At 41.9% G+C, this 13,628-nt stretch overlaps 1 protein-coding gene across 2 annotated transcripts; it reads left to right on the top strand.

The window, feature by feature from the left end:
* Positions 1-105: 105 nt before the first annotated feature.
* On the top strand, positions 106-8,419 carry FASTKD3 (FAST kinase domains 3). Of its 2 annotated transcripts, XM_079918015.1 has the most exons (7): positions 106-170; positions 1,057-2,524; positions 3,201-3,286; positions 5,254-5,428; positions 6,504-6,573; positions 6,912-7,026; positions 8,140-8,419. In XM_079918015.1, the coding sequence occupies exons 2-7, from the start codon at positions 1,090-1,092 to the stop codon at positions 8,236-8,238; spliced, it is 1,980 nt and encodes a 659-aa protein (XP_079774141.1). In that variant the 5' UTR covers positions 106-170; positions 1,057-1,089; the 3' UTR covers positions 8,239-8,419. The 2 variants fall into 2 exon arrangements, 1 of the variants encoding a protein (XP_079774141.1); XR_013827726.1 differs by lacking the exon at positions 8,140-8,419 and having other exon boundaries at positions 6,390-6,573; positions 6,912-6,988.
* The last annotated feature ends 5,209 nt before the right edge of the window (positions 8,420-13,628 follow it).

The raw sequence follows: 13,628 nt of genomic DNA, 5'->3' as shown, positions 1-13,628 counted from the left end.
TAGGAAGCTCGGGAAAGGAGCTGGGCCAATCACGGCGCGCCGAACGTGGGGCGGCTCCTCTCCAGGCGCAGGCGCCGAAGCGCTGGGCCCCAGTGCGGCGTGCGCGTACGGGGCTCCAAGAGGCTGCTGTGCGTTCAGAGTTTGCTGGGTCCCCCAGCGAGCCGAGTCAGGTAGGTGTCCACGCCGGGTTTGGGCTCGGTTTTTCCGGCCCGGCGTGCGTGGCCCGCGGCTTCGCTAAGGCGCCCGCGCTCCCTGGCTCGCCCCGCTCTTCGGGCGCCGCTCCCGGCGGTTTAGGGGGGCTCCCGGCCCGTGGGGTCCTTTCCCTCCAGGGAGGACGCGGTCCCCGGGGTCCCCCGTCCTTCCCGTCCCGCGCACTCGTGTTCCCAGGTTCCACAGCGGGGGTGTTCAGGTGTGGGCGCGCCACCCACCTTACCCCGTCGTTGACCAGCGTCTTTTTTTATTCTACTGACATTTCTTTCTTCCCATCTGCCAAGCTAGACCTTCTTGTTCCTCAGTCCTGGAACAAGATCCTAACTGAGGGGAAACCAACACCTCAAGGCCCTTTAAGCGCTTTTTTCACCCTTGCTTTGACCCATCCGAATTAATGGCCACTTTACCCGTTGCCTCTTTTGGGGAAGTTGAACGAAACGCAATTCCTCCCATCAACCAACACATAGGAGGCGTACTTAGGATCCAGACTACCTGAGTTGAAGCCTAGCTCTGCCCCTTAATAGCTGTGTAAACTGGACCACGTGACATCTTTGTACTTCAGTTCCCTCGTTTCTAAAATGACATCGAAGTATTTAATTCGTTGTGTTGTTGGGAGAATTAAGTACAGCATTGCCTGGCAAATGAGAGCGATTATTATGAGATCCAGCCGCTGTTCTAAGCTCTAGGGTGCAGAGACGCTGCTCTTCTGGTACTTCTGTTTGAGTGGGAAATGTTGAGTGGGAATCATTCGTTTTGGGGTACTCATCCTTAGTTCCATAAGCATTGATGTTGAATAAACTGTGTTCTAGTATATTTGACCATGTTATTTTTATTCTTTTAACATAGTTATAAATCAAGAGGAGTTGAGAGTCTGGTGGCATGGCTTTAATTACCTTGCGGAGGAACCTTTGTCATTTATCTGATTTTCGGATACATGGAACTCTGGCTGGTCTGAAAACTCAACGTGTAAATTGTGTTCACAAGACAGTCAAGGAGCATCTGTGTCCATGGTTCTGGTCACTGCAACTTGAGCCTGTTAGGGTCAGGTTCCATCATGCCCATTCTAAAAAGTTCCATTCAGAAAACGGAAATGACCTTCATCCAGTTGGCGAGCCAGTGTTCTCTCAAGCACACGCTTGGGACAGGTCTGAACACAGTGTTAAAAATGTGGATGAACAGATATTTTACAGGAGACTGAACAGCTTCACTTCATCGGAACAGGTCTTACATTATATAAGCACACTGCAGACTTTGCCTGATACTATGGCAGCAGGAGCCTTACATCGGATTTGTGAAATGGAAAAAAAAGATGATGATCAAAGGTTGCCAAAAGAAATACTGGAGAATAGCGCCTTTCAAGCTTTGTGTAATCAGTTTGCACAGGACCCCTCAAATCTGTCAAACACGGGTTTGGTGACTGCTTTGCAAGCCCTGACCCTATATGTGGGTCCCCAAAGTCGCCTGCTGCTAAGCCTCCTGGCAGAGTGCCAGCATCGTCTCGCAATGGGTAGCCTGGACATTCACAGTCTTTGTATCCTGGGGGAATGTCTGATTAAACTGCAAGGTCCAGGTTGTTCGACACTAGACCTGATTATATATCAACTGCAAGGTGAAAATTTGGAAGAATTTACCCCCGAGGATATTGTGACCCTTTACAGAATACTGCAGGCATGTCCTGAAAAAGTTGACCAACACCAGACGTTTTTACATAAGATAAATAACTTTTCTCTGTCAGTAGTTCCCAACCTGAGTCCTAAGTTGCTGAGCCAAATGCTCACCGCCCTGGTGGTCCTTGATCAAACTCAGGCACTTACGCTGGTTATAAAATTGGGTAAATATGTTGTGAGGCACATCCCCCATTTCACTAATGAAGAGCTCAAAGAAGTCTTAGAGGCATTCGTCTACTTTGGGTACAATGACAGATTTTTTACAGAAGCCCTAGAGCAACATGTCGCTTCCCTCTGTCTCACTCTGGATCCCGAGGTTGTCAGCAAAGTCATGGAGTATTGCAGTAGAAAGCTGATTTTTTCAAAACCCATCCTCAATGCAGTGGCAGAAACTTTTGTTTGTCAGTCAGAAAAATTTTCACCTAATCAAACTGCTGAGTTAATTGAACCATTTGGAAAACTCAATTATTTGCCACCAAATGCCTCTGCTTTATTTAGGAAGCTAGAAAACATACTGTTAACTCGTTTCAATTATTTTCCACCCAAAACACTATTGAAACTTCTCCATTCATGTTCACTTATTGAATGCCATCCAGTCAACTTTATGGCCAAAATATTCAGCCCGTATTTTCTTCAGCAGCTGCAAGGTGAGTTGGTTATTACTTCTGAAAGTCGAAAACTTAGCGTTTGAACTTGTGATGTTTTCAAGTCACATATGTACCTTTTTTATTGAGCAGTGCTTTCTTTGCCTTTATTTTTTCTTCCATAACGATCTAACGAAGAAATCTGAAGCTGCAGATGCTAATATAAACACAGAATTAAAGAATGCTAGAACAGTGCATGGAGAGAGAAAACAGTTTCGGGTAAACAGACTCTGCTGCCCTAGCTGAGAAACTGAGTCTTCTTGCAGGGATCTGGTGATGGCTGTGGCAGTGTCACAATTACATGTTAGCGTCTTTGATGAGAACAACTGTATCACTCCTTTTTTTTTGAGAAGATGTTCATCTTAATTCAAAGCCACCCAAATATGCCGGAATCTAGATCTCCATAGGTAAAGGAAATTCCTACAAATTCTACTAACATACATTTGTCACTTTTAATTATATTCTCTAGTTAGGATCATGCGTTCTTGGAAGCCAAAATGAGATTTCATTGAGATGGGAGGCAAGAAGGTATAATTAATTCTAACAAGTTCTTTTCCTAGTGTCATTTAAAAGTACCTTACTGGAGTGAATTAATTAATGTGCATTCTGGATATTCTTTTCTCTTATTACACACACCAAAGTTCAAGCTTAACTATGACTGGGATGCTTTTTATTTCAGGTGAAGAGTCCTATTTGGACAGACTGAGCCTAGCACAACTGACCCAGCTTTTCTTAACCGCGATTCTAGAATGCCCGTTCTATAAGGTAAAAGCATGAGCTGCATTGCTTTATTTCCCTACAGGGATGGTATTCTCTTGCCTCCTCCTTCCTCTCCAACACCTCCCCCGCTCCCGAATCTTTTAAGTTCCTTCTCTTTTGAGCTGTCTCAGTAACCTCATTAGAAAGCAGAATTTTCATTTACTTGGAGTAGTTGCCACCAGATAGCCTTTTCTCTAATAAATTGACCCTATTCCTGTGTTCTTGTCCTTGAAAGACCCACTTCCTACGGTGTAAGATTCTTAGAAGGTTTTATCAAGTATGGCAGGCTTATGAGTCTTAGTGCTCTTAGACTTTCTCTAGGGATTTTAAAGGGTTTTAGCATTCCCCATGGCTGTTGGATATAGAGGTGTGAATTTATGCACTGAACAGATCCTGAACCATTACTGAGTATGTTCTTAAACCAAGCAGAAGTTTCACTCTGACGTGATAGAATTCAGTTTACATGGAGTTCGAGCTTTGTATAAAGCTTTCTAAGGATTCATTCTCCTAACTTAATCAGGCACGTTGTTTAGGATCAGAAATGGTACCTCCAGCTTGCTCATTCCTGCCTGTTCTCCGTACTTGACCGAACCATGTTTATGAGTAGCTCATAAACACCATCTAGTTTCTCTCTTTTCATGGAATGGGACTATTCAAACTACAATTTGCTTTTATTCCCAGTATATCATGGACATTCTTCGGGGGTAACAGGTAAAGATCAAATGTATACCTTTAAAGAATGGTCTGATATTTCACGGTATTTATTCTACTGTCCCACCATTGATGGATTTTCAGGCTTTTTCAAACGCTTGTCTTGATCAGCCATGCTGTCATAAACATACTTACATATCCTGTCATACTGGAACCTTTTTGTTGTTTGAATCTAAAGACTAGATTCCTGAATGCGGGATTACTGGATTAATTTTCAATAGACTGACATTTTCTTTTTCCCGTATAGTTGTAGATGCCATATGTCACCAGCAGTGAATGAAGGTGACCATGTGTCCCCATTTGTGTTGCGGTGTGTTCTTAGTCCCTTTAATTTTGTCATTTGACTCAGTGAAATGTCAAGTCACATGCTTCAGTTGCACTTTAACGAGCGATAATGAAGTTGAGCATATTTTCACGTTTACTGGGACATTTGCTACGAATTGCCTTGTTACACCTTAATTTCTGTTTGTATAGGGTTGTTTGTCTTTCTCTTTTGTATTTGTTTTTTGTCCTAGAACACATTGTAAAACATATTAACTGTTAAGTACATTGTACACATTTCTCCCTGGTTTGTGGTTTAAAATTTTTTTAGTTTTAATTTAATATTGTTTATGATGCCTTTTTGCTATACAGAAATTTTTAAGTTTTCTGTAGTCAAATTATTCATTTTTTATGGCTGCTGCGTATTGTTTTATGACTCCTAAGGTAATATAAATATTTTACTAAATTTAAAAAATATTGTTTTCCATACTATATTTAGATCTTTAATCTACTTGAAATAGATTGTAGTCTGTAATGTGGGGCAGAACTCTTAGTCCTCTTCCAGATGGATAACCAACTGCTAACACCATTATTACATAGCTGTCCTTTTCTTTCTAAATTGAAATGTCAGCTTTATCCCAATTTCCACTATTAAAAACTTCAGCTGTGTTTCCTCAAGGCCCTTAAAGCAATTCTGAGAGTTCCAAAGATGTTTCTTGAGCTTTCTTTCCTTCTTTCTTTCTTTCTATCTGTCTATCTTTCTTTCAGTGACCATTGGCTACATTTAAACACATTTAAAAGATATTTTGGACTATTGGGCTTGAACTATAACAAGAATATTTGGCGTTGTCATTTTGAGAAAGTTATTTGTCCTAAGTCCTGGAGAAGCATCATGCCTATAAAGTAATATTGGATCAGACTTTTATACTCAGGCAACCTTCATTTTATTCTCTGATTTTGTATCTTATTTTTCTTTCTCATGTTTGCACATACATTTTTAGGGTCCAAAACTTCTTCCTAAATATCAAGTGAAATCATTTCTTACTCCATGCTCTTCCCTGGAGACCCCCATGGATTTTCAGCTATATAAATCTGTGATGATTGGACTGATTGACCTTTTAGGAGCAAGATTGTATTTTGCTTCAAAAGTGTTAACACCCTATTGTTACACGATAGGTAAGTAGTAGGGAGTTTTGTTGTTGTTAACTAAACCTCAGTGTGCTGTCCTCTGATGGAACACGTGGGGCTTAGTAGCCACCAAAGGTCTGGAAGCAAAATGAAGTTGGCCCTTCCCTGAAGGCAAATTGGAACAGGGGTGGACGGTAGGGCTGAAGAGTCAGGACTCCATGTTAGCCACATAGTAGCTGAATGCCTTTGGGCATCCTTTCGGGGCATTCATTTGCTTGTTCTCATCTGCAAGATGAGAGTAAGAGGAGTAGTAACCTCAAAGACTTGTTTAAGGACAAAATTAGGTAACTCAGACTAATACCTGGGAGACAGTAAGTGCTCAGTAATTGTTAGCTGCTCTCATCCTCCTGGCCAGTGCTGTCCAATGTAATAGCCACACATACCAGTAGCTACTTAAATTTAAATTAATTCCAATTTTGAAAATTCACAGTTCAGGTCCCCAGTTGCACTAGCTGCACTTGAAGTGCTCAGTAGCAGGTATAAGCGTCTGCATCATCGCAGACAGCGCTGACTACAAAGTCCTTCTCCTTTCAAATTGATGAGTAAAGGACAGTGAGCTCAGTGTTTCTAGGCTTCAGGTGGTCACATCTCACTCCCCTCCTTTATGGGCTCCTTTGACAAGGAAGGAAGGGGGAGCCTGCCGGCGCCCAGGGCCCACGAGTTGGGCTGCCGGCTGCTTCACCTTCCCTGGGCACTGGAGCTCCAGGGATGCAAGGTGCCAGTTGCGCAGGTGTCTGACTTTACTCAAAGGATTTTCTTCACTATTCCCACCAGTTGTTATAAGGAGAGTAAAAGTGTGTGTGATTCACATCATGCCCCAGATACCTTGAGGGCCCCCTCCTTGTTTTAGTGCAGTGAAGGCCCTCTTAGTTTAAAGCTGACTTGGTTGGGCAAAGCTCTGATTAAATTAAAATTCTCACCATTGTCTGGTGTGGTCATTACTTTGCAGCCTTCTGCCCAGTTGATAAATGCAGTATGGAAGAAATCAAAACAACAAGGAGAAAAAGAAGCTAGTGTTTGTGAGGGTATCACACGAAGAATTTTTCCTTTCTTCTCTTACCAGATGTTGAAATTAAATTAGATGAAGATGGATTTGTATTACCATTTACAGCTGATGAAGATATACATAAAAGGTAAAGAAAACTGTTGTGGTTTATATGTTATAAGACTTGTTGAGGTTAATACACAGGGATTGTTTTCTTAAGAAAGTGAAAAAAGTAGACATGCTTCTGAAAATTAAAACACTATGGCATACCAGTTTTGGAAATTCCATGTAATATCTTGTGAACCTTAATTTAATTAAGTTGAGTGCTTTTTCAACAGATTAATGGATAACAGTCATGATTCATTTGAAAATAGTATTTGGCACGAAGGAATAGCCAAATCCCAAATAAACTCTGGCAGCTAAAACCATATAAATACTTCGGATTGTTTTAAAAATTAAGTTTCCCTCTCCTCTTTGGTTTTTTAGGGTAGCACTGTGCATTGATGGTCCAAAAAGATTTTGTTTGAATAGCAAACACTTACTGGGAAAGGAAGCTACTAAACAAAGACATCTGTACTTACTTGGTTATCAAGTTGTCCAGGTATGGTTTTGCCTTTTTTTTTTTTCCTAAAAGCCATTTCTAGTTCAGATTTGCTTTTTCCAGGATACTAAGTAGTATGCCAGCCCAGTGGACCAAGCCTCTTAAGTCTGGTTTAAATGCCAGCTTTGTTCATTAGGCTTAAGTCTCTTGATTTGTAATTTGAAATCACGAATTTCAAATTTTCTCTTTTCCAAAAGTGAGACATACCTAAATTCTGTATGAGCTGTGCTTTACTTTGCTTTTAGAATTACTAAATTATTGGAATATCTGTTTTAATTTCCCTTTGATTTAATGACGAGAGTGTACAAGATGACCCATTAAAAGCAGGATCTTCATTGGTTTTTAATGTTTAAGACTCTTATTTGTATTTACATCGTAGATCACTTAGCAAGGTCTTAGGTGATGGGTCGTGATGAATGTCCACGGAGCTTTCCATTCTCTAAGCTGTCTACCAATCTCCTCTCTGCTTTCCTGTCTGGTTACTTTTTTCCTTTCCGTCTTGTACATACCCAGATTAATTTTCCTGAAGTGAATCGTGCCAGTGTGTGCCTAGAAACCTTCATTGTTTCTTTACTGCTTATGGGATAAAGACTACATCTACATCTCAACATTCTAGACCCTTCGAGGTCTGCCCGCAGCCAGGCCCTCTGCTCCCAGCTCAGTGGTCTCTTCTGTCTGGCCTTTCTCCCTTGCCGATGCGAGTCAGGTGGTCCCCACCTCTCTGAGTGTCTAAATTCTGGCTGTTCATCAACTCCCAGCTCAGGTTGACCTTTCACCCCAATCTGAAGTGTCGACTCCCTCTCAGCACTAGAGCACCAATTTGTTTTGCATGTTCTGCTTAGTATTACTGCCTACTTTTTGTATATTTTAAGTAAGCACCTAACTTGTAAGTTCCTTGAGGGAAGGGATTATGTCTGATTCTTATTTAGACATTCTACCTGTTGTTGAGCCTCTGCTACCTGGCAGCACCGTCACAGGCACCGCTGGGATCTCTGCCTGCTGGGAGCCTACATGCTGCTGTGGGGAGGGTGTGGTAGGCGGAAAGGGTAACCAAACCCAAGGTAATTTCAGATGATGAAGGATGAGGATGTATTTATTTTCCTCTCTTTACAGATTCCCTATTACGAGATTGAGATGCTAAAATCAAGACTTGAATTAGTGGAATATTTACAAAGAAAACTATTTTCTCAAAACTCTGGTGGTCACTGGTAACAAGAATGAATACTGACTTCAGAACTCAAATAGTGAAAGAACTTGCAAATTAGCCGTTTATTTATGTACTTTGGTGATCTGAAAGGGGTCTCTAGTTTCCTTATACTATGTGTATGCTTATCAGTAGCAAATTTAAAATTAATTTTAACCTTCATTTAATACTGGTATCAGATACTTTTATACATCAAACAGAATTGATCAAGTACAATAAAGGAATGTAATGAGTAAGTGTCATAATTTTAAGTCTTGTGTGCTGTGACAGTTATTGCTAACTGAAAATATATTCTTGAGAGACCTTTGTTTCTTCTTCTAACAAATATAAGGAAGAAATTTTATCTGCCGGTTTTTTCTTTTGTATTTTGTTAGAGGAAGTAATATATGGTAAGGAAAAGGAGCAGTGAAAAATAGACTAGTACTTTGGATGTAAACATTTATAACTGTAGACTTATGCAAAAATAACCCTTTAGTTAATAATATTTTGTATCGGTATAGGAGCTTTATATATATATATATATATATATATATATATATATATATATATATATACACACACATACACATACACGTATATATTATAATTTTTTAAATAAAGGAATAAAGATGTAAAAAAAGCAACTTAAGTAGGGTTTTGGGGGGGTGTTTGGAGGGATAAACTTCTAAATTTTAAATTAAGCATGGATTAAAATTCTTTAGTTCATTGCAGATGCTTCATTGTCCCATTACAGTCAAGTTAAAGTTTCCGGATAAAAGGGTTCTGCACCCAACTACAGTGTATGCATTGGCCAAGGGGGTGGGGTGTGGGTGTCCCACACAGCACTCAGCAGTGCTCCAACACCAGCTGGGGGTCCGCAATTCAGCTCCATTCTGACACCATCTACCTGGAGGCAGCACCAGCTCCCACACGTTGAGGGCTCAGTCCCACAAGTCTGCCCGCTTCCCACCACCCCCCTTTCAGATGCCAGTCACAAGTCCAGGTTGTCACATGACCTGTGCTTCTGACCAACCGGCTATAGATTGGGGGGTCCAGGGACCCCCTCCTTGGGCTCCATTAATTTGTTAGAGCAGCTCATGGAACTCAGAGAAACATTTTACCTACCAGATTACTAGTTTATTACAAAAGGACATAACTCAGGAAAGCCAGATGAAAGACACTCTTAGGGGCAGGTATGGGGAAGGGTGTGGGGTTTCCTTGCCCTCTCCAGGCAGCACTCTCCCCTAAACTCCACCTGTTCACCAACCTGGAAGCTCTGAATCTGGTTCTTTTGGGTTTTTATGGAGACTTGATTACATAGACTTAAATAGCCACACAAAGAGGTAAGAGCAGTCTGTTACAAATGCTATGAAAAAAACAGTATAGCCTAAAACCTTCCTCCGCCTTTTCCATTTATCTAAATCCTTCTCCATCGGGACTTTTGTTCCTGGTTGCCCTAATTGGAATGAGATGCTCCTTCTTCTGCACTTTCAGTTACACCCTCTCCTGAGCCTTTGTCTCATTTAGCTCTCCCTTACCCTCTTCATTCATTCATTCATTCATTCATTCAACATTTATTAAAGAGCTGTGATCATGCCGGGTACCCACTGACTGTTAGAGCTGCAGAGGGAAGCAGAAAAGAGCTCCTGCCTGGAGGGGCTATGGGTGATTATAGTGATGAGCCAGCTGGCAGTCCTGATGCATGAGCAGGACCCTGGAAGGCAGAAGACGTCAGGCCAGCCTGGGGTGCAGGAGGAGGCTTCTTGGAGTGATCTGTGAGCTGAATTCAAAGAAAGGGAGGCAGGTCTCTGGTGGGAGAGCATTTCAGGCATCGCCATGGCCAGAGCACCCAGCACAAAGCAGACGGTCGCCAAGGAGAGTGAGGCCAGAACTGACTTTATTTTAAAGCAAATTTTAATCCTGAAAATGTGCGTGGATATGCTATGAAAATAGTTTAGGCTAATAAACAGATACAAAAGTGCTGATTTCACCAATTGGAGTAAATTTGGCAAGCTCCGTAAGATTATAAAGCCATATGTCCTTATAAACTGAATCCTCAGGCCACTAATATTTTAATGTCTACCTATGTAAGTAAATATGACGTGAATTTCCTTGTTGAAATTACATGTACAGTATGATAACTCCTGGTACCATTTATTGATAATGTTTTTAAATAAGACATACTCTTGATGTTGTTTTTTAAAAGTAAAAGCAAAGCAAGGAAAAAAAAGTAAAGCAAAGAAAGAAAAATAGGTGAAAAAAATTTAACTTGCGAGCATAACCCCTGAAGCAACAGTGATCATCTTCAGACCAGCCGCGAGAGGGCAGCAAAGGTGAGGACATCTATTGGGCTTCAGCAGCGGAATCGAGATGATCCCTGGTCCCAGGAGGAGAGAGTGTATCCTGCGCGCCTGTTGGCGGGGGGAAGGGAGGGGGGCGGCAGGCTGGAGCTGTGGAATGGTGCGGTGACAGTTCTGCCTGAACAAAACAGGCAATTTTCCATACCTTGACCTAAAGAAGGAATGCTGTTTGGCTGAACCAAGCCTAGACAGGGAGGGTAGATGGTATCTTGGGATGAAGAGATGCTGGTTGGTTCTTTGACCAGGATTCTACCTGCTGACTCTGTACACCTGGGTGCATTTGGAGACTTGGTAAATATTCATTAGGTAGAAGAAAGAATAGGAAGGAGCAGAACTGAGCATATTTGATAGAATTCTGGGGGGTAAAAAGTCAGTTCCCTCTAAAAAAGCTGGACCCTTCCCTGAATTTGTATACAAATTCAGGAAGGGGGTCTTGGCACCATGGTGGTGAATAAGCCTCCAAAAGCTGAGATTTCCCCAAACTGGAAACATATCCAGACCCACCTGGAGTCTAAATACATAGTGTCGGATTGTTACCAAACCAAACTTGGGTCTGCCCACCCACGTGCAGCAAAGCCAATCTCCTGACACGGGGCTGTGGTGAAGGAAAGTGCAGCATCTATGGCAGCCACCAGGCAAGGAGTCCAGGCAGCTGGTGCTCAGAAAGCCTGAACCCCGCGATGGGCGTCAGCAAAGCATTTTTAAAGGCCAAGTGAGGGAGGGGGTGTCCCAGGATCTGTGATCAGCTAGTGCACAATTCTCTGATTGGTTGATGGTGAGGTAACAGGGTGGTGTGTCAGGGGTTAATGTTGTCAGTCCTCAGGTGCCAGTTAGGTCTGGGGGCCACTTCTCATGGTCATCAGGTAGTTAATTTCTTCCATTTAGTGGTGGTTTTAGCATCTGTAAAACAACTCAGGAAATGTGCATCAGATACCATTATCTATTATCTGGGTACTTCAGAGAGGAACTGCAGCAGAGGACATGGGGGAGGGGACTGTCCCTGAAAGGCCTCTTAGGGTCCTGCTCCATTTCAGGATCATGAAATAAGTCGTGCCTTGTCAGCTGTATGGCCAGTACCTGGAAAACAGTAAGTGCTCAGCGAGCCATGAGGGCTCTTGTTGTCATTGGTACAAGAGTTACGTTGCAGTCAGACTTCATTGTTACAGCTCGCGGAGAGGGGCCCATCAGGGATGCTCTATAAGGAGGAGCACCATTGCCTGGACGGTTAAGACTCCTGGGGCAGCAGCTTGAACCAGCGGCCACTCCTTTTGCTAATTAGCATCACAGGCACCCTGCTGAGAAACCTCATTCTGTAAAACCTTTACTGTAATAAGAATGGAACACACCTCTATTGCCTGCAGGATCTGAGCCTCCTGGGTCATTCTGGTGCAGAGAAGCAGCCTTGATTTCCAAGACGATGCAGAGCTTCAGATAGAGGGTTTGGGACACAAACGCCCTTACCTTTTTCTTATCTTTGAGCATCCTGGGTTGTCTTCTCAGGCCAGGCCTCATGTTAGTTCTCTTATACACAAGCTTGCTCTCTGCATCTCCAACCCAGCTTCGTTCAATTTCACCCAAATCCTCTACCCATCCTGTCATCCCTCTGCCTGGCTCCTCTGGTGTGCCGGCTCCCTTGCCTGTGTAGTCAATAAGCCTTACCTTTTGTTGGTGTTCTTTGGCTGTTGGCTCCATCATAAGAAATTTTGCCTTAATATACTTGAAATCCCATCTCAGAAAAAATCTAAACATCTCTGTCCCCATCTCTTCCCACAGTCTCTGGTATATAGGGCACACTATTTGTGTCTTGAACTGATATTCTGGGTTCTAATGTTTGCAATAAACAATATCTCAGTAATTCTGTAAATTTTATTATGGAAAACACTGAACACACATAAGTGTAGAAAGAATAGTATAATGAATTCACATGAGTCCCTTTATTCAGCATGGCAAAAATACCCAAATTTTCCAATTCTGTTTCATCTATTTACTCCCATATTCTTTTTTTTCTTTTCCTTTTTTATTGGAATGTTTCTTTAAAAATCCAAGCTATCATATACTTTTATCCTAAATACTTCAGTATGAATCCATAACCAAAAAACTTTTTTCTTTTTTATTTACCTATTCTGCCATTATTACAATGAACAAAACTAATAATTTTTTTTTTTTTTTTTTTTTGGGGGTACATGGGCCTCTCACTGTTGTGGCCTCTCCTGTTGTGGAGCACAGGCTCCAGACGCGCAGGCTCAGTGGCCATGGCTCACGGGCCTAGCCGCTCTGCGGCATGTGGGATCTTCCCGGACCGGGGCACGAACCCATGTCCCCTGCATCGGCAGGTGGACTCTCAACCACTGCGCCACCAGGGAAGCCCAAAACTAATAATTATTACCTGTGATCATTTAATACCTGGTCTATATTCCAGGTTTTCTATACTGTCTCAGGAATATTTTTTAAATTTTTTTTATTGAAGTATAGTTGATTTACAATGTTGTGTTAATTTCTTCAGTACAGCCAAGTGACTCAGTTATATATACATTCTTTTTTATATTCTTTTCCATTATGGTTTATCCCAGGATATTGAATATAGTTCCCTATGCTATACAGTAGGACCTTGTTGTTTATCCACTCTATATGTAATAGTTTGCATCTACTAACCCCAGACTCCCCCTTGGCAACCACAAGTCTGTTCTCTACGTCTGTGAGTCTGTTCCTGTTTCATAGATGGATTCATTTGTGCAATATTTTAGATTCCACATATGTGGTATCATATGGTATATGTCTTTCTCTCAGAAATATTTTTTAACTGTTGATTTGTTTGAAGCAGGATCTGAACAAAGGCCACATACTACTTTTAGATGTTATACCCCTAAGTCTTAAGTCTCATGTCTGTAACTGCCCCCCTCCCTCACCTGGTTTCCATGTTATTAATTTATTGGAGAAGTTAGATCAATTGCCTTGTAAAATATCCCACAGTATTGATTTGACATTTTCTAACTGGTTCCTTTGCTATATTTCCTGTTAAACTAAAAGTTACATCCAGAGGCTTGCTTAGATTCAGCTTA

This window comes from Stenella coeruleoalba, assembly GCF_951394435.1.
Source record: "Stenella coeruleoalba genome assembly, chromosome: 3".
In the NCBI taxonomy this organism is placed as follows: domain Eukaryota; kingdom Metazoa; phylum Chordata; class Mammalia; order Artiodactyla; family Delphinidae; genus Stenella; species Stenella coeruleoalba.
This window is presented reverse-complemented; position numbering and strand designations above follow the sequence as displayed.

What these genes read in the sequence shown, in the direction of transcription:
- FASTKD3 (XM_079918015.1), top strand. Translation starts at nt 1,090, where the DNA reads ATGGCTTTAATTACCTTGCGGAGGAACCTTTGTCATTTATCTGATTTT. An exon ending in TAGAATGCCCGTTCTATAAG is followed by an intron (nt 3,287 to 5,253) that starts GTAAAAGCATGA and finishes ATACATTTTTAG; the next exon opens with GGTCCAAAACTTCTTCCTAA. An exon ending in GATGAAGATATACATAAAAG is followed by an intron (nt 6,574 to 6,911) that starts GTAAAGAAAACT and finishes TTGGTTTTTTAG; the next exon opens with GGTAGCACTGTGCATTGATG.